The sequence below is a fragment of the Acinonyx jubatus genome, chromosome B2, assembly GCF_027475565.1.
Source record: "Acinonyx jubatus isolate Ajub_Pintada_27869175 chromosome B2, VMU_Ajub_asm_v1.0, whole genome shotgun sequence".
In the NCBI taxonomy this organism is placed as follows: Eukaryota; Metazoa; Chordata; class Mammalia; order Carnivora; family Felidae; genus Acinonyx; species Acinonyx jubatus.
The window spans coordinates 51,110,978-51,131,582 of NC_069385.1; the positions used below are offsets into that span (position 1 = coordinate 51,110,978).

At 34.9% G+C, this 20,605-nt stretch overlaps 1 protein-coding gene and 1 long non-coding RNA gene across 5 annotated transcripts in view; one reads left to right on the forward strand and one right to left on the reverse strand.

Annotated features, from left to right (window-relative positions):
- REV3L (REV3 like, DNA directed polymerase zeta catalytic subunit) overlaps positions 1–20,605 on the forward strand; it is a 174,140-nt gene that overhangs the window by 90,493 nt on the left and 63,042 nt on the right. For all 4 annotated transcript variants that reach the window (XR_003419422.2, XM_027057077.2, XM_053222364.1 and 1 more), the window contains exons 11-16: positions 1,034–1,271; positions 6,796–6,938; positions 7,607–11,771; positions 15,653–16,566; positions 18,336–18,415; positions 19,734–19,859. Coding sequence is in view for 3 of the 4 variants with exons in the window: in XM_027057077.2 (XP_026912878.2) it covers positions 1,034–1,271; positions 6,796–6,938; positions 7,607–11,771; positions 15,653–16,566; positions 18,336–18,415; positions 19,734–19,859 (5,666 nt within the window). In the remaining variant the exon portion in view is untranslated. The remainder of the gene's footprint in view (positions 1–1,033; positions 1,272–6,795; positions 6,939–7,606; positions 11,772–15,652; positions 16,567–18,335; positions 18,416–19,733; positions 19,860–20,605) is intronic.
- LOC128315550 (uncharacterized) lies at positions 12,406–16,229 on the reverse strand. The gene is made up of 3 exons (XR_008298412.1): positions 16,091–16,229; positions 13,217–13,280; positions 12,406–12,726 (listed from the first exon to the last, which is right to left on the reverse strand). It is a non-coding gene; the product is annotated as an uncharacterized LOC128315550 (long non-coding RNA).

Here is a 20,605-nt window from a genome sequence, read left to right on the forward strand (position 1 = left end):
CTCCTTTACCAGATTTACCAATTTTGGTAATTTCATATAAATGGAAATCATGTAACTTTTGTTCGTGGTTTCTTCCACTTAGCATAATGTTTTTAAGTTTCATCCAAGTTGTAGCATGTGTCAGTACTTCATTCCTTTTCACTACTGAAGAATATTCCATCATAGGGATATAACATCGTTCATTTATCCATTTGTAGGATGATGGATATGTGAGTCGTTTCCATTTTGTTTGGCAGTTATGAATAATGCTGCTGTGGTTATTCATGTGTATGTTTTTGTGTGGACATATGTTTTTAGTTATCTTGGGTATATATCAAGAGTGGAATTTCTGTATTTTATGGTAACTGTGTAACATCTTGAGGATCCATCAAGCTTTTTTCCAAAGCTGCTGCACCATTTTACACTGATCAACAATGTAGAAAGGTTCTAATTTCTTTACTTCCTTGCCAGTACTTATGGTTTGTCTTTGATTTGGCAACCCTAGTACATATGAAGTGGCATCCTCATATGGCATCATTGTAGTCTTCAAGGTTTTTTAAATAATGTCATTAACCACTTAAAAGCTTTCTTGTGTTGTTCAACTGCAGGTTTCATTTGTCTATCCTGTGAGCTAAATAAAACTTAAGTGAGGATAAGATGTTCACATGTATTGTTTTTAAGGCACTTCTTGCTTAGCATCAATCATACATTTATTACATATTTTATGTTTGAACACTAGTGACTGGATGTTGTTTAGTGCTCCTCAAGCTTACTTGTGCAGTAACAGTTTGGGCAGCTTGTTAAATGCATATTCCTGGGCCCTACCTCAGAAATTCTGATTCCTCAGATATAGGATGGGGTCTGGGAAGACACAAAATCATTCCAGTGCAAGTAGTCCAAAGACATCACACTTTGATAAAAGAGCTACATCAACAAAGAAGTCAGCTGTATTCTTTCAGTATGTATGTGCCAGTATCTGTGATTCTGTTGTTTTATAACTGATCTGAATTATGTTGAAAAGTTATTTGTTAGTGATGCTTCACTTGTTTTATAGTGGACAGTAGTCCTGATGAGGCTCTGGTACATCTTCTTGCTGGTTTGGAAAATGATGGATATCAGGCAGGAAGAAATAGGATGCCATCACAACGTCATTTCTTTGGAAACCCTAAAAATTCCCAAAATAGTGATGATGAAGAAAATGAACCACAGATTGAAAAAGAGGAAATGGAGCTTAGTTTGGTGATGTCTCAGAGATGGGACAGCAATATTGAAGAACCTTGTGCCAAAAAGAGGTAACGTTTTAGTTATTTCCATTACTTTAATAATTTCCTATTGTCATTATCACTCTTCTTTAATTAGAAATTATTATTTACTATTATTCATAATGTTAAATACTTTATAAACTAATAGTCTTCTTTTAAATCCCTTTAAAGTAGTGCTTTGTTTTTCATGTGGCATAAGCTTCATATTCTAAGCAAAATAAAAGCTACATTTAAAAAGATTAAATCTAAGTGGGGATTTTTGGCAGTTTTATTGAGATGTAATTATCTTACATCACTGTATGAGTTTCAGTTGTACAGCATAAAGGTTTGACTTACATATATTGTGAAATGATTACCAGAATAAGTTTAGTTAATATGCATCATCTCAGATAGATACAGTAAAAAGAAATGGGGGGAGGGGAGGAAAAAAATGTTTCTTCTTTTAATAAGAACTCTCAGGATTTACTCTAACAACTGTCCTCTTTATCATACAGGAGTGGTAACTATAGCCACCATGTTGTATATTACATCCCTAGTACTTATCTTATAACTGTAAGTTTGTACCTTTTGACCACCTTCCTTCAATTCCCATTTCCCCTATAAACCTAAATTACAGAAGTCATCTGTTTATATTATGTGTGGATCATAAATGGGACAAAGTAGAAGGCCTCCTTCTCTCTGAATTTGGGGAAAAAGAATACCTTCTGAGAGTTAAACTGTTAATGGGTTGGAGCAACAGTTATAGGGTCAGCTTGAAAATAAGAAAAAGCTTTTAGGTCTGATTAGAGTGAAGGAATTAAATATTAAAAATAAAAGAGTCTCAGAAACAGACACTGATATTCTGGTTCATTTCTCAAGCTAAATGAATAAGATGGCTGAATGCATAAGATAGTTTTCCACATCAGTCTCTCTCTTTTTTTAATGTCTATTCATTTTTGAAAGACAGAGTGTGAGCAGGGTAGGGGCAGAGAGAGACAGAGGGAGACACAGAATCCGAAGCACGCTCCAGGCTCTGAGCTGACAACCCAGAGCCCAACGTGGTGCTTGAACCCACGAACTGCAAGATCGTGACCTGAGACGAAGTCGGTGCTCAACCAGCTGAGCCACTCAGGTGCCCCCACATCAGTCTCTTGTGAGCCTGATTGGTTTGAGTTGTATCTCTGTATGTAGAAAAAGATTAGGCTTCTGAGACTGAAACACTGAGTATGCCTCTCCTTTAAAGTTATGTAGGCAATACTAAAACCTCCAAACTCTTTTGTTTGAAATTTTCACCCTCAAAGCCACTATTGAAGGGTGGAAGAGATTAATCCATAAATATTAAATATACATGTAAGATTTCCTCTAGTTTCTCAACACTACTTAAAAATAAAATTTCTGGCCCATTGTTATCTGGGTGTATATCAGAATCCTTTCTTCTATATTTTCAAACTGTGTTCCTACAAAGAATTCCGTTTTCATTCTATGATTAGAAAATTCCAAACCTGCATAATATTATTTTATACTTTTCCTAGCTTCATGTATTCAGCTCCCTTTGCTGTGACAGTTATAAATCAGTCAAAGACTCAGCCCTTGACCTTTGAAGAACTAATGCTACCTCGTCCAGACAGAATCAGTGTTTGATTTCCTGATAGATTTGACCCTCAACAGTGTCATAAAATGTCTTTTGCCAATATTTCCTAATCAAAAAAAAAAAGTATGGTGGAATTTAAGATACAAAACAGATGAACATAAGGGAAGGGAAGCAAAAACAATATAAAAACAGAGAAAGAGACAAACCACAAGAGACTCTTAAATACAGAGAACAGACTGGAGGTTGCTTGAGGAGTATGGGGGGGTGGGGCTAAAATGGGTGATGGGCATTAGGGAGGACACTTGTTGGGATGAGCACTGGGTGTTAAATGTGAGTGATGAATCACTAAGTTCTATTCGTAAAATCATTATTACACTAAATGTTAACAAACTTGTATTTATAAAGTAAAAAAAAAGAAAGTGAGGTGAAAGACATAAAGCTTTTTGTAGCTTGTCTGTATGTTGTTTTTTATATATAAACTTGATAAATCTTTCCATGAACTATCAAATGCCTCAACCACATCAGCCTATAAAAATAGCTTTGTTCTTGTTTCTCTGTTATTTCTGTAATAATAAATTCTCTACCCTCACCAACTTCTGAAAGTTTGTAATTTCAGTGTTTTATTTGACTTGCCCTCCTTATACCCCTATTTATTGTTTGGTTGTGTCGGTCAACTCTTGTCTCCATAGCCTTTGTTCTGTCCTACCCCACTCCTTCCCAAGGTAATATCCTAATTTAGGCCTTCGTTATCGTTTATCTGGAATACTATGATTCACTTTTTAACTGGTCTTCTCCTTGCTACTCGTTTATAGTAGGGGTAATAATTATGATTATTAAATAAACATTTTATCGGCCCTTAAGGAAGTAGAGAATATCAGGACCCTTCATGAGTCCAAATCATGCTCTATCGTCTTTATATCCTTTTTAAATATAGTCAGTTAAGGGAATGTTATAATCATATTGAGTCTTAATTTCAATAGGCTTTTTAGTAAAATCTTACATATCATCCTTATAGATAAGAATACATGAATTTGAATTTAGAAACTACCTAACTGCTTAAATGCCAACTATCATGCTAGATTAGATTGACGTTGTCACAAACATTAGAGATTGGTAATTCATTGGATGACAGAATATAGATTCAGAAATACCTTGAAACTAAATAGGTGATGCCTAATAGAGAGTCATATGTTTAGGTTCAGTGAATCAGTTGTATAAATATAGACTGGATAGACCTTTAGTTCATTCTGGACTTAATAATTTCTATGGGAACGCCATGATTTTACTTGATTAAGAGCACAATAAGTCTGTAGTGTTATATGGTTACCAAAATAGTGAATTTAATTATTGGCTACCAGCTGTACCTGGGGTAACATTTATTATTCTAACAGATTTTGGATTTTATTAATAAAATAATTATAATATTTACTTGATGTAGTTAAGTCTTGCTGTCTTGCTGTAATAAATTGGATTGCTTCTTTCATATTTTAGCAAAGTGTTGACTATTTGATATTTCTATTTGATCTTGTGGCATTTTACTTTTTCTTATTTCCATCTGTTTCTTCACTGTTTTATTTTGGTATTGTTTCTTTGATTTTTACCTCCAATATAACATTAACATTTTTTCTACAGTTCCTTAGATTCTATCTTGTTTAACTATTTATACCTTTATACCTGTATCCAGTAAATTCACATTCAAATACACAAAATTCTTATAAAGTCCCTCTCTACTTGTAATCAGTAATGTCACCCTGTTTATTTATTTATTTTTTTTTAACATTTCTTTATTTTTGAGACAGAGAGCATGAATAGGGGAGGGTCAGAGAAAGAGGGAGACACAGAATCCGAAACAGGCTCCAGGCTCTGAGCTTTCAGCACAGAGCCTGACGCGGGGCTCGAACCCACGGACCGTGAGATCATGACCTGAGCCGAAGTCGGACGCTTAACAGACTGAGCCACCCAGGCGCCCCAATGTCACCCTGTTTAAAATACTAGTCATGGTTTATCCCATGATTAATGCTTACATGTTCACTGACTGAATCAATTCTGTGAAAACCATGCCCAAGTCAACCTTGGGAAAACAAAACCTTTCATTTCATAATATTTAATAAACATTTCATAAATGCATATTAGAGATTGAAAAATAGAAGTATGGTGTCTAGAAAAAGACTCATTCAATTCTCTTGTATAGTGGATGTTCTATTCTGCCCTGAATACCATATTTTAAGAATCCTGAGAAAGTAAAGAGAAAAAAGAGGAAGAAAAGGAAGGATCTGTGAACATTCACTTTTAAAGAGCAGTGACAAGGGGCACCTGGTGGCTCAGTCAGATGAATGTCCAACTCTTGATTTCGGCTCAGGTCATGATCTCATATTTGTGAGATCAAGCCCCAAGTTGGACTCCGTGCTATGTGTAGAGCCTGCTTAGGATTCTCTTTTCTCTTTCTCTACCCCTACCCTACTCATGCTCTCTCTCTTTTGGAATAACTAAATAAACATCCTTAAAAAATAGGGGCACTTGAGTGGCTTAGTCAGTTGAGCGTCCCACTTCGGCTAGGTCATGATCTCATGGTTCGTGAGTGTGAGCCTCACATCGGGCTCTGTGCTGGCAGCTCGGAGCCTGGAACTTGCTTCAGATTCTGTCTCCTTCTCTCTGCCCCTCCCCCACTCATGCTCTATCTCTCTCTCAAAAATAAACATTTAAAAAAAAAAAACAGTAAGAAGAATAGATGTTTGGTCTAATTAGAGAGGAATTATGGGGCAAATGATAAATGCCTTCAAATATTTTAAAGGTTATCATGTGAAAAATAGCATAGATAGGCTACATATAGCAACACCAGACAAAAACAGGAATAATGTATGGAAATTGGAGAGTTTTGTGTAATATAGGAAGAAAATCACTAAAAATTAACAGTGGAAAAGATTAATTACTCTGTGAGACAGCAAGCTCCTTAAACTGAGAATGTAAAACTGGAGGTTTTAGCATCTATTAAAAATAAGGTTTTTGAGTAGAAAATTGGACCAGATGACCTCTAATAATTCTTTCAGCTCCTAAGAAAGTGACTTTAGGACAAATTGTGATTTGGTAAAGGCTTAATGGAAAATCTGTTCTATGTATAATTAAGGGACATTTTCAAATTTTTGAGACAAGAGAAAGAAAAACTTAGGTATAGATAGAAAGTAAGTTTGCCCATCCAAATAGAAGGGAAAATATCAAGCCTAGGACCTAGTGAAAAAATTTTAATCAATAAAAGATGAAGTCATTCTGGATTTCACAGCCTATCTGAATTCCTTATTAACCCTCTTTACAGCCACTGCTGGGATTGACCCAACACCTTTACCACTTCCTAGCCTCTCTCTGATCCCTGTTGTTTTCTCTTTCAACCTGACCGGTGTACCCCCTTGCTTACCTATTTGTTCGTTTCCAGTTCACAGTATAGAGATTGTATATTTGTGGAGACTTCTTAAAATATGCTGAGATTCCACCTTTTTTAGATGTTACTGGGTTCTCACCCATGCTGTTATATGTGTATATTTAATGATAGGATGAAGGGGAGAATATATGGAAGAACATAATTTAGGGGTGCCAGGGTGGCTCAGTTGGTTAAACATCAGACTCTTGATCTTATTTCAGGTCTTGATCTTAGGGTCATGAGTTCAAGCCCCGTGTTGGGCTCTATGCTGGGTTTTGTGAAGCCTATTTAAAAACAAAAAACATGATTAGATATGATCATCCAGGATATTACAGAGCTTGGATACAGAAATGATGTTGTCTTGTAGCTCACATGAAAAGGATTTTAGGTCTATCTGCAATAACTTTTTATAGGACGTGATACTAAAGCAAAATAAATCTGCTTTTATTTTTAAAGTTACAATTTTCAGATCTTTTTAGTTTTACTATTATAGCATCACATTAGGCAGCTGTTCGAATCTGACATGCTTTTTTCTATGATCGTACTCACTAGTGAATCTTAATATTCTCTAGATCACTGTGTAGAAATAACCATAGAAGCTCAACTGAAGAAGATGATTCGTCTTCAGAAGAAGAAATGGAATGGAGTAATAACAGTTTGCTTCTAGCCAATCTTTCTATACCTCAGTTAGATGGAACTGCAGATGAAAATAGTGGTAAGTAAACTGATACACTATGAGCATTTCAGTACGTAGGGGCTAAATATGTATTTGATTTTAAAACTGTAATCACACTTTCTTAGGAAATTGGCTGTGAGGCTCTGACAGTACTGTTACGTTTTGTCCTGCAAGATTTTTTCTTTGAGTGTGTAGATATGTGATTCTTTCTCATTTCTAAGAGGATAACATTTGTAAATCACTGATTTAAAGTTTCATAAACTTTAATCAGTTGATCATGTTAACATTTAAGTAGCATAAGAAACTGCAAGAAATATGCTCAGATGTTAACTAACGAATTTAAATAAAAACTTGAAAAAAAGAAATAGCTTATTTGAAGTGATAATGCAAAGAAGCATATTGCTTAAGGAAAAATTTTCAAGATGACTGTATTTTTCCCTATTCCCCAAAAAGGCACTGAATATGAATATAATTTATTTCTGATCAAAGGAATATATGTTTAAAATAATGACTAATAATCAAGTATGACTGCCTCTTGATTATTTAGATTGAGTTATTATCCTAATGATAGGAACAACCTTTTTGTTGAGACAACCATTTTAAGCATAGAAAATTTCATACAATTCCTTTCATGGTGATAGCATGGGAGAAGATTTTAAAAATTAAAAGCACGGAGGTGAAATAAATTCTTTTTTCCCCCATTTCAGACAATCCATTGAACAACGAAAATTCTAGAACTCACTCTTCTGTGATTGCAACGAGCAAGCTATCAGTAAAACCTTCCATCTTTCACAAAGATGCTGCTACATTAGAACCCCCATCTTCTGCTAAGATTACCTTTCAGTGTAAACACACAAGTGCCCTTTCTTCCCATGTTTTAAACAAGGAAGATTTAATTGAAGAACTCCCACAGCCAAACAATATAGAAAAATGTCTAGATCATTCAGTTGCTTCTTTTACAAATGAAAGCACTTACTCTATGAAATACCCTGGATCTTTAAGCAGTTCTGTCCATTCAGAAAACTCTCATAAAGAAAGTAGTAAGAAAGATATCCTCCCAGTATCTTCCTGTGAAAGTAGTATTTTTGATTATGAAGAAGATATCCCATCTGTTACAAGACAAGCACCAAGTAGAAAGTATACAAACATTAGAAAAATTGATAAGGATGCCCCTTTTATCCATATGAACCGTCATAGTAGTGAAAGTACATTGGGCAAAAATTCTTTCAACTTTTCTGACCTTAGTCATTCAAAAAGTAAATTATCCTCTGAAGGAAATGAAAAAGGAAACAGCACAGCTCTGAATAGTTTATTCCCTTCATCATTAACTGAAAATTGTGAATTGCTATCATGCTCAGGAGAGAATAGAACTATGGTACATTCTCTTGATAGCATTGCTGATGAAAGTGGGCTAAATAAACTTAAAATTAGATATGAAGAGTTTCAAGAACATAAAACTGAAAAGCCAAGCCTCAGCCAGCAAGCAGCACATTATATGTTTTTTCCCAGTGTTGTTCTTTCTAACTGTCTCAGTAGACCACAGAAACTCTCGCCTGTAACATACAAACTACAATCCAGCAGTAAACAGTCCCGATTAAAAATAAATAAAAAGAAGCTCATAGGTCATCAAGAGACTTCTACCAAAACTAGTGAGACTGTATCCACAAAAGATAATTGTATACAAAATAATCCCTGTAATAGTAATCCTGAGAAGGATAATGTATTGGCCAATGATTTAATTAAAGTCACTCGTGGAGCTTTTGAAAATAAAACCCCCACAGACGGTTTTATAGACTGTCACTTTGGAGATGGAACCTTAGAAACTGAGCAGTCCTTTGGATTGTATGGAAATAAATACACACTGAGAGCGAAACGCAAGGTGAATTATGAGACTGAAGATAGTGAGTCAAGTTTTGTAACACACAACTCAAAAATTAGCCTACCTCATCCCATGGAAATTGGTGAAAGTTTAGATGGAACTCTCAAATCTCGAAAACGAAGAAAAATGTCTAAAAAGTTGCCCCCTGTCATCATAAAATATATTATTATTAATAGATTTAGAGGGAGAAAAAATATGCTTGTGAAGCTAGGAAAAATAGACTCTAAAGAAAAACAAGTTATATTGACAGAGGAAAAAATGGAACTATATAAGAAGCTTGCACCTTTGAAGGATTTTTGGCCAAAAGTTCCTGACTCCCCTGCAACCAAATATCCCATTTATCCACTAACACCAAAGAAAAGTCACAGAAGAAAATCAAAACATAAGTCTGCAAAGAAAAAAACTGGTAAGCAACAAAGGACAAATAGTGAAAATATTAAAAGAACTTTGTCTTTCAGGAGAAAACGGTCACATGCTATCCTGTCTCCTCCCTCACCATCCTACAATGCTGAAACCGAAGACTGTGACTTAAATTATAGTGACGTTATGTCTAAACTAGGTTTTCTTTCTGAGAGAAGCACAAGTCCCATAAATTCTTCTCCCCCTCGCTGCTGGTCTCCCACAGATCCAAGAGCTGAAGAAATGATGGCTGCTGCAGATAAAGAAGCAATGCTTTTTAAGGGTCCTAATGCATGTAATAACAAGACTGTTAATTCCCGTATGGAAAAAAATAGTCGAGCAAGAGTGCAGGTTAAGAAATCCAAAACTAAGCTTGTTAATCCTTCTGTAGTTACTAAGAAAAGGAACAAACGAAATCAGACAAATAAATTAGGAGATGATGGAAAAAAGAAACCGAGAGCAAAACAGAAACAAAAAACAAATGAGAAAGGTATGTCAAGAAAGCACATAATGAAAGATGAAAAAATTAAATCTCAGTCTGGTGCTGAAGTTAAGTTTGTGCTGAAACATCAGAATGTGTCTGAGACCTCAAATAGTTCTGGAGGCTCTCAACTACTTTTTAAACAGAAAGATGTGTCACTAATGAGCTCTGCTGTAGATCTTCCCCTTTCTGCTCCCCTGCCCACTGGAATTCATGCACAACAGAATTTATCTGGCTGCTTTTCTTCTTTCTTAGAAAGCAAGAAGCCTGATTTACAAACATTCCCCAGCTCACGAGATGATTTGCATTCATCAGTTGTTTGTAGTTCTTTGGGACCTGGAATCTCAAAAATTAATGTCCAGAGGTCTCACAATCAAAGTGCTATGTTTACTCTAAAGGAATCAACTTTGATTCAAAAAAACATATTTGATCTTTCCAACCATTTATCTCAGGTAGCCCAGAATACACAGATATCTTCGGGTATAATGTCTCCAAAGACGGAAGAGAATGCAAATACACAAAAAAACTATTTGTCATCCATCGGAAAGTTAAATGAATATCGTAATTCTTTAGACTCAAAGCCAGACCAGGCATATGCCCCTAACTTTTTGCATTGCAAAGACAGTCAGCAGCAGATTGTGTGCATGGCAGAACAGTCAAAGCACAGTGAAACTTGTACTCCAGGAAATGCATCTTCAGAGGAAAGCCAAATGCCTAATAATTGCTTTGTAACTTCCTTGAGAAGTCCAATCAAACAAATAGCATGGGAGCAAAAACAAAGGGGCTTTATTTTAGATATGTCAAATTTTAAACCTGAAAGGGTAAAACAGAGGTCATTGTCAGAAGCAATTTCACAAACCAAAGCACTTTCTCAGTGTAAAAGTCGAAATGTGTCAACACCTTCAGCATTTGGTGAAGGCCAGTCTGGACTGGCAGTTCTAAAAGAATTGTTACAGAAGAGACAGCAAAAAGCACAAAATGCAAATATTATGCAAGACCCATCATCTAGTAAACCTCAACCAAACAAAAATATTTCTGGCTCCCTTGAGCAAAACAGAACAATTAAACGAACACGATCAGTAACATCTTCAAGAAAACCTCGAACTCCTAGAAGTACAAAACCTAAAGAAAAAATTCCCAAACTTCTTAAAGTAGACTCTCTCAATTTACAGAACTCTGGCCAGGTGGATAACTCTCTATCGGATGACAGTCCCATTTTTTTTTCAGATCCAGGTTTTGAGAGTTGTTATTCACTTGAAGATAGCTTGTCTCCTGAACATAATTATAATTTTGATATTAATGCAATAGGTCAAACTGGATTTTGTAGCTTTTATTCTGGAAGTCAGTTTGTCCCTGCTGATCAGAATTTGCCACAGAAGTTCCTAAGTGATGCAGTTCAGGATCTTTTCCCAGGACAAACGATAGAAAAAAGTGAGTTTTTAAGTCATGATAACCAGAAGTGTGATGAAGACAAAAAACATCATGCCTCAGACTCAACCTCATGGATGAGATCAGGTACGCTAAGTCCTGAACTATTTGAGAAGTCATCCGTAGATAGCAATGAGAATCATCGCCACAACCAGTGGAAAAGTAGCTTTCATCCTCTAACAGCTCGCTCTAATTCAATAATGGATTCTTTCTGTGTCCAGCAGACAGAGGACTGTCTGAACGAAAAATCCAGATTGAATAGGAGTTCAGTAAGCAAAGAAGTGTTTCTTAGCTTCTCACAGCCAGGCACTTCAGACTGGATTCAAGGTCATACCAGAAAAGAGATGCAACAGTCTCTTGACTCAGTCAGTGCCTCTTTTACTACAATACTATCCTCCCCTGATGGTGAACTTGTGGATGTAGCCTCTGAAGATTTAGAATTGTATGTTTCAAGAAACAATGATATATTGACACCAACTCCTGATAGTTCACCAAGGTCTACCAGCTCTCCCTCACAATCTAAAAATGGCAGTTTTACCCCTCGAACTGCTCACATTTTGAAGCCACTTATGTCCCCGCCAAGTAGGGAAGAAATTATGGCAACTTTGTTGGATCATGATCTTTCAGAAACTATTTACCAGGAACCATTTTGCAGCAATCCTTCTGATGTACCAGAAAGGCCCAGGTAATCAGAATTATTTTTTCCCTTTGAGTCACTCTGTATATTGTAGTGAGTGTAACATTGGTACCTGAATGCTAATTTTCTGGCTATAATACTGTATTTATAAGCAAATCATTGTAAAAGCTATTCATAATTGTGGACTTCTGAGAAAATTCACAAACTAGCTGCATGGTTGCCCCTTGAGAACTTCAAGTTGAAGAGTATTGGTCTTGGGTTATTAACATTGTGTCAACCTTAAGGATTAGAGATGCAGAGGCTCACTGTGACTTGATACCAGATTAAGAAGGATGTCATAATACTTGAAAAGTATATTTATCATTTTAAAAATGATATTTGTTTCTCAAAAGTGTAACTTTATAATTTTTAAAGAACTTTATTTTTTAAAAGTGAAAATGAGCATACATATGTTTTAAGTACTTTTATGATATATCTCTAAATGAAGATTAGGTTGTTTGTACTATATATCACTTTCTTTTCATGTTGCCAACATCTTCAATCATACTGTTATTACTGTTAGTTTGTATAGTTATTAGGGTGCAAGATGGACTTCAGTTCCTCTTATTCCTCCTTTTTTTTTTTTTTTTAAAGAATCTCCAGAGAAGCAGTAGACGGATACACACACACACACACGCACGCGCTCGCGCGCACGCGCACACACACACACACACACACACACAGCCGATAGCAAAATGCAAAGGAATCAGTATTGGTTTATTTATTAAACCAGTAAAGTAGGTATTCTGTACTACTTGCATCACCAAGGTAGAATATTAACCGATAGGGGCTAAGTTGGAGAATATGACTTAATCCATGTGGTTTAAGTGATGACTTTGGGTCCTACCCACCTGTGTCTTGATTCCATTTACCTAACCAGTTGCAAGAAGAGGCAGTTCTTTTCAGCCATTCAGTCAGAAGCAGAGGAGGTTGGCTAGGACTGCAGAGGCCCACTTGGCTTAGTCTAAATGATGGGAAGAGATAGGAAGAATCTGCTATATACACTAACCTGACCATGTTAGTAAAAGCACCACGTTCTTGACTCTAGTAAAAAAGACACAGTGAATGCCAGACTTTTACCGTGCAGATCAGCAATAACTCCTGCAGGAGTCCGTTTAAGAAAGGGTTGAGAAAAAGTGATCAGAAATATAGGGTAGAAGTTTCCTCTAAAGACTTGAAGTGGGAGACAGAAAATTTCCTTCCCACCCTTCCTAATACAGTTTTAGTTTTGTTTTGCTTTGCTTAGTTCCTATATGTGGTCTTTTAACATGAATGGGACTCTTTCTCTTTATTTCACTGCCAGAATATATGAATATCTGTTTCTTACACATTAGTTTCCATTATATGAGGGGCTTTGGATTTATAGGTGGTAAATATGGTATATTTTTAATTGAACTGTTTTTTCTGTCTCAGCCTTACTTACACATCTAGTTTTTAGTTCTCTGTTAACTTACCATGTGTTAGTCATTAACGCTGTGTGTTGCTGTTACTTGTCCAAATTTGAGACTTGTCATGCAGCTGAAATAAAAGGATGATAGTCATCATTTCTGAAAAACACAATTTTTATTAAGTTTATTTATTTATTTTGAGAGAGAGAGAGGGAGAGAGAAAATCCCAAGCAGCCTTCGCACTGTCAGTGGAGAGCCAGATGCGGGGCTCAAAACTCAAACTGTGAGATCATGACCTGAGTTGAAATCAAAAGTCAGATGTTTAACCAACTGAGCCACCCAGATGCCCCTGGCATAATATATATATATTATAATATGTTATATATATTATAATATATATTATAAAACATCATTGTTTTTAGTATTATATATAATATATATTACATATATAATATTTAATATATAACATTAAATGTATATAAATGTAATATTAAAAACAATATTTTAATATTAAAGTCTTCACTGTAGTAAATTTAGGAGGTATAAAAGCATAAAAATCACACCATTTCTCTACCTAGTAATGACCATTCTTAATATTTTAATTTTTTAAAATTTCTTTAAATTTTTATTTTGTTTTATAAAATGTAATCTTACTATAGTCATAGTATTACAGATTTTTTTCACTTAATATTATAAACATTTTCTAAATTTATGAGTTTCTTGAAACATTTTAATGGCTACATAATAATCCTATCATATATATATATTATTGGACAGAAACTTTGTTCCTTATTCTAATATGATAGATAATTATGTGATTGTTTTCTTCATAAAGCATTTTTTGTATTTTGGGGGTTTTCCATATAGTCTTGTAAGTAGGATTACTGTTATATGTAAATGATGAATCACTAAATACTGCTGAAACCAGTGTTACACTATATGTTAACTACTTGAATTTAAATTAAAAAAAAAGGATTTCTAAAAAATTTAAGGCTCTTAATATATATTATGACATGCAATTATCATGCTGCTGACAATATTTAAGAGAGCTGAACTTACTACACCTCACCAATTTTGGGGTTTTTTTGTTTTGTTTTGTTTTGTTTTTTTACTTGATTATGATCTCTCTACCATTAATGTTAGAGATGGGCATGGCATATAATATGTACTCATTTTCTTCAGTAGCAGTAATTCTTCTAGTTTTTCATATAGCTGGGAGGTGGATACAGGAAAGGTGTAGATTTTGGTTACAAAGTTAATTAATAAGGGCCAAAGTCTTACCATGTAAAGAGGAAAAGGAACTGTGGTAACCCTTCAGTCCAAATTAGAAAACGTGAATCCAGTTCATTGAGTTTTATGTAGGGAATGACTAGGATGTTTGGAAAATCATGCCCTAGAAGAAGTGATTGAAAAAACTAAGATCTATCTTCATATCCATGAAAGAAATACCATAAGGAAGAAAAAGTTGACTTCTCTTGCTGCAGATGATAAATAGTACCAATGGATATATGTTAGACAAAGAGAGAGGTTTAGCTTGATACTTGCAACTATTGGAAAACTAAGCCAGGCTACTATTTAATAGTGGTTCCCCACATACACAAACATTATCAGCATTTATGCTATGCATTCTGTGTACTCTGGTAACTCAAAGTTCGGATGTAGTGTTAAACTTTGCCATGTAAAAGGGAGAAAGAATTATGGTAATTTACTTCAATTGTGTGTGATTTTTTTTTAATGTTTGAGGGGATTTGGTCGGGACGGGGAGCGTTACAAAGATATGTTTGAATTGACTGGTTTTGCTAAACTATTGTAGATATTAGAAAATGTCTAGGGAGGCTATAGATAAAATCCAGGCACACAGTCTCTAATGATAAATTCTTCCATTGTTTTTATTCATATGTGGTAACAGTGGAAAGTTATTTAAGATGAGTAGAGGAAAGTAGAGGATCAGTTTGTGCCATCTCCTTGAAGAAAAGAAAGCTTCGTGGGTCACTTAAAACAAAAAATACCTTCTTTCCCTGGTATTGATGAACTTAATTTAGTCATATACCTGGAAATTAATTTAGTCATATACCAGTGAAGAAAAACATATTAAGACTAAAGAGGCTGTACCTGCATAAAGTATGTAGGGGGAAGGTGTAGAAAGGGAAGATATGGGCATTTTTAAGAATCCAAAAGGGACTTTAAAAAATCTCTAGAGGGGTGCCTGGGTGACTCAGTTGGTTAAGTGTCTGACTTCCACTCAGGTCATGATCTCACAGTAGGTGGGGTCGAGCCCTGCGTCGGGTTCTGTGCTGCAGCTCAGAGCCTGGAGCCTGCTTCAGATTCTGTGTCTCCCTCTCTCTCTGCCCCTCCCCTGCTCACACTCTTGTCTCTCTGTATCTCTCAAAAATAAGTAAAAATGTTTTAAAAAATTTTTAAACATCTCTATGATAGGGAGCTAAATATTTTGGTAATTGCTCTTTGAGATGAAACAGTTGTTCTAAAATATGTTGTTTGTAGGGAAATTGGTGGACAGCTTCTCATGGTAGAAACTCGACTTCCAAATGATCTGGCTGAGTTTGAGGGAGACTTTTCCTTGGAAGGACTTCGTCTGTGGAAAACAGCATTCTCAGCAATGACTCAGAATCCACGACCAGGGTCACCCCTTCGCAATGGCCAGGCAGTGGTCAATAAAGGGTCAAGTAATAGCTGTAAAATGGTTGAAGATAAAAAAATTGTGATTATGCCTTGCAAATGTGCCCCAAGTCGACAACTGGTTCAAGCATGGCTTCAAGCCAAAGAAGAATACGAACGTTCCAAGAAACTGTCTAAAACTGAGCCAGCTGGAGTCATAAAATCTGCTGAGAACTTCAGCTCTTCAGTTAACCCAGATGACAGACCTGTAGTGCCTCCAAAAATGAGTACAACTCCACATATACTCCCCACTACAGCACATACCAAGGAAGATGTTGATACTTCTCAGATTGCTTTACAAGCGCTAACCACAGGATGTAGTCGAACTGTAAGTGAAAGTCAGACACTGCCACCAGTTGCTTCTGCAAATGATCCTGAGAAAGGTGAAGATGATGATGATGACTATTATGTTAGTTACAGCTCCCCTGATTCTCCAGTAATTCCGCCTTGGCAACAAGCAGCATCCCCAGATTCTAAAATATTAGATGGAGAGGAGAGACCCTCATCACAAGTAGAGGAACTACATTCCCTGACTATTGAGAACTTCTTAAAACCAGTAAAAGATGATATAGAGAAAAGCCCCTGCACTGAGCCTTTGGAGCCTCTAGTGATATCTCCAATTAATGTTAGGGCAAGAACCGGAATATGTGAATCACTTTGCCTTCATAGTACACCAATTATACAGAGAAAACTTCTAGAAAGGCTTCCTGAAGCAAGTAGCCTGAGCCCTTTGTCAACAGGTAAGGTTACAAAGAAGAGGAAGACTTCATAATTCTTCAAAGATTAGAAATTAAATGAAAACATTAGACTATATAATGAAATTCAGAGCTTTTTAAATGAAATTTTAACTCTACTAGTGAGATGTTATTATGACAGTTTCTTGTAAAGTCATCGATCATCTCATGGAAACTTAATTTTTATCTTTCTGCTGTGAAATCTACTTATATATGCTTCCATCCTATCTTCTTACCTTCTGGGTGAAATATAGGAGGCCTCTCAGAAGTCTTCCTTTTTCTCAACTTGATTTTTCCCACTGGCTTTAATATATACCCAAGTCTTTCTCACCCTTTAAGATATAAGGAAAACCAAAAACCTTCCTTCACCTTAGATCTGTAGCTTCTACTCTTTTTCCTCTTCTTCAAAGCCAGATTTCTTAAAAGATTTCTGTAATTTGACAACTCCCATTTCTTTTACCTTCATTTCTCAGCCCATTCAACATTGCATTCAACCCCCATCATTCCACCAGTATTGCTCTTGTAAAGAATTTCAATAAGTTTCATGTAGCTAAAGCCAGTGTGTATTTTTTGTTCTTACTGTCACATGGCCTGTTAAACAGCCATTGTCCTGTCGACCATTACCTTGGAGCCTCTTCTACCCTTCGCTTTTCTCCTACTCCTCTGTTTCTGCCTACTTGATTTCCTTTGAAGCTTTACTCTATGTTTTCTCCCTAAATGAGTGAATTCCTGCCCACAGGATTACTACAGATAACCCACAAATTTAAATTTCCAGTTCAGAACTCTCTTAACCTCCAGAACACTATATCTAACTGTCTATTTGGGATTTCTACTTGAATGCTCAAAGGCACCCCAACCAAGGTCAATATTTTTAAAACTCAATTCATGATCTACAGCATATACTCACTACCAATTGTGTGTACTCATAAACACAAACATGCATGCCTACACATAGAAGCCCATATGGTCCTTTCTGGGTTTTCCTTCAATAAATAGTACCACCATCTCTTTGTCACTGAGTTACTCAAGTCAGAAGCATGGGGTTTATTTATAACACCTGTCTGATTCACCTCACTGCCATCCTGTGATTCCTAGTCCATTACTAATTTCTATCACTTTGTTCCTAAATTACCCAAATCTCTACTGTTGCCTCTATCTCTACCACCACAACCTCAGGCCAAGCTATCATCATCTGTCACCTGGACATCTATCCTAGCCTTTTTATTCACCCATAGTAATTTCCACTTCTTTTGCTGGGTAATCAGGGGAAATCCTCACTCTGTTCCTAGGTAATTACTACTCTTTCTCCTGATTTTTAGCACAAAAAAGCCTTCCTAATCTCCCTGACATGTAAAAATTCCCAATTATATTCCACTTTGTTATACTTACCCCAATTATAATTATATTTTTCTGTATTGGATGAATATATGATTCTCTTTCTAGACCGTGTGAGAGAAGAAACTGTATCTTTTCTTCCTCTTCATATGTTCTCTATAAATAAGTAAATGAATTAAATGATTGCCTAGGATATGACTGAAGTAAAAACTCAATAATTAAAATAGAAACATTTTTATTTAAAAATACAAAATTTTAAAGTTATTTTGCTGGAGATCAGAGATTTGAATTAGTTTTGTTTTTAAATTATGAAGTTTTAGGGAGGAATTAATAGGACAGTATTCATAGATGGTACTCAAGAGTTTGGAACAGCAATTTTTTTTTTTTTTTTAAGCAGGCAATTTTGATGTATATGTTAAATATGATCTTTCTTTCTACAGAACCAAAAACCCAGAAATTGAGTCATAAGAAAGGAAGTAATACTGACACTCTTAGAAGAGTACTCTTAACACAAGCAAAGGTAACTATGCTAAACATATTTAATGTTCAGTGGACGATCCATTCTTATCTTAGATTTCAGTTAGATAATTGATAAATTTGTGTCTCATTTTTAAAAATTTTATTATATTTTTACATCATTTTATTTACATATCTTTGAGACAACAAGAAATTGCCTAATTTTTTTTTAGTTTATTTTTTGTTGTTGGGATCTAAAAGATTCTTATATGTAAATACAAATATTACAGAGAAAGTGAATATGATAGCCAAAATGTGGATTATGAGGATACAAATACATTAACTGATTACTGGCAAAATCAGAACAATCCAATGACAGCAGAGCTCAAGTAAGTGATTTTTTGATCCCACCAAAAATATATCCTTTTTCTTGGTTTATTACTTTTTTCTCAAATATAACATTGACTTTTTTCAGTTCATTTTACTAAGTAGCAAAGGAAAGCAACATTGTTTACCACTGAAACTCTGAAAAATCATAAATATCTTTATTTAAATACTAAAAATATGGTAATACTTAGAAATATATGGCTATATAAAAAAAGTAAACATTAGACATGTATCCTTAAAAATAGATGACAGAAATCACTTCCATATTGGCTACATTTCATTAATATTAACCACATGAAATACATTTCAGTATTTCTATTTTAAGACTATAAATACGTTTTTAAAACTTTTATTTTTAAATACTATTGAATTACAAGCTATTTATGTCAAAAAATAAATGCAGATGTGTTGTGGACATAAATCAACACTTGGGGGAAATGGTTAATGGATTTGGAAATCAGAAAATATTTTAAAAAATAGATTCTATTTTTTCTAAACCCTTCAAGATTATATATATTTTCATTCATCTTTCAGACACATGTTGTGTTTGGGTAAAATACAAACCCAGAATTTCAAATCTTTTATAAACTTTAGCCAAAATTAGTTGCAAACATATATTGCCTGCTTGTTTGCCATACTTCCCAGAATTTGGTCAAGATCAATGTCCATGTGGTGTAAATGTCAACTCTCCAACAAGACTATTAGTTTCATTATTTGGGGTTTGAAAACTCAAAGATCAACATATGGTTTGCTTACAGATTGTGTCAGATATTTCTACATATATCCAGTTCTCCTATCTTGAATTCCTAGCATGAAAAGAATGTTAATAAAATATTTCGTTTCTTCTTGGGCCTAAAGAGGTGATACTAGTTTATCATGTATTATTTTACCAAACACATAAAGCAGATTATCTAGGTAGAAATAAGTGATTAAAAAAAAAGAAAAGATTGCTCATTTATCTTTTTCTGGCTATGTGTGTGTTTTTTCTTTGATAGAATCAATTTGCAGCAATAAATACCCCAAAGAAAGAAACTTCTCAGATTGATGGACCATCTTTAAACAATTCTTATGGTTTCAAAGTCAGCGTACAAAACTTACAGGAGGCAAAAGCTTTACATGAGGTAAAACTGCAACAGTAAGGACACATCCACTGTTTAACTCTCATGTTTTATTTTATAGAACAAGTATGGGAATTTCTCACTGAGGGAGGAATACATTGAATTCTGTTCCTGTTAATCTTCATTTTGTTATTATTTATGTATCTATATAAAATAGACAAACTTTTAAAGTAGCCATCAGTTAGACTGCTTTGTGGTTTCACAATTTTCACAAATCTTTTATAGCTGAAATTCAGGTTATAGAAGCTAAAATTGGAAAAGCTTTTATAACTATTAGAAAATCTCTATATTATTCTGGGATTGTTATATTAGGATGTTATATCCTAAATGAGCTATTTACTAGTATTTTCTGTTTGGTTGGTTCAGTGGATTAGTGCTTGCTAATTCATTTGCTACAATTCATTTGTTCACATAATCTCTATGTAACCCAGTTCCCTTCACAGCACAGACCCATATGCCAAAGAGTAGGAAGCTATTTTGTAAGAATGTATGTTGGTCACAGGATGGAGTAGAGAATGTGCGAATGGATCACTGTAAATTTATCTGTATTAAAGAAAACACAACTCAGAACACATATCTAACTGGCAGTAAAGTGGAAATTAGAGTATATTTTCATTGTTTATACCTGTGCTGGCCACTACTAGCAATGTGCCTATTGAGAATTTAAAATTTACCTTATCCATCTAGGAAGTGAATCCTATATTTTATTTGAATAATTTAGATTTAAAACTGATACTTGACTTGTTTAC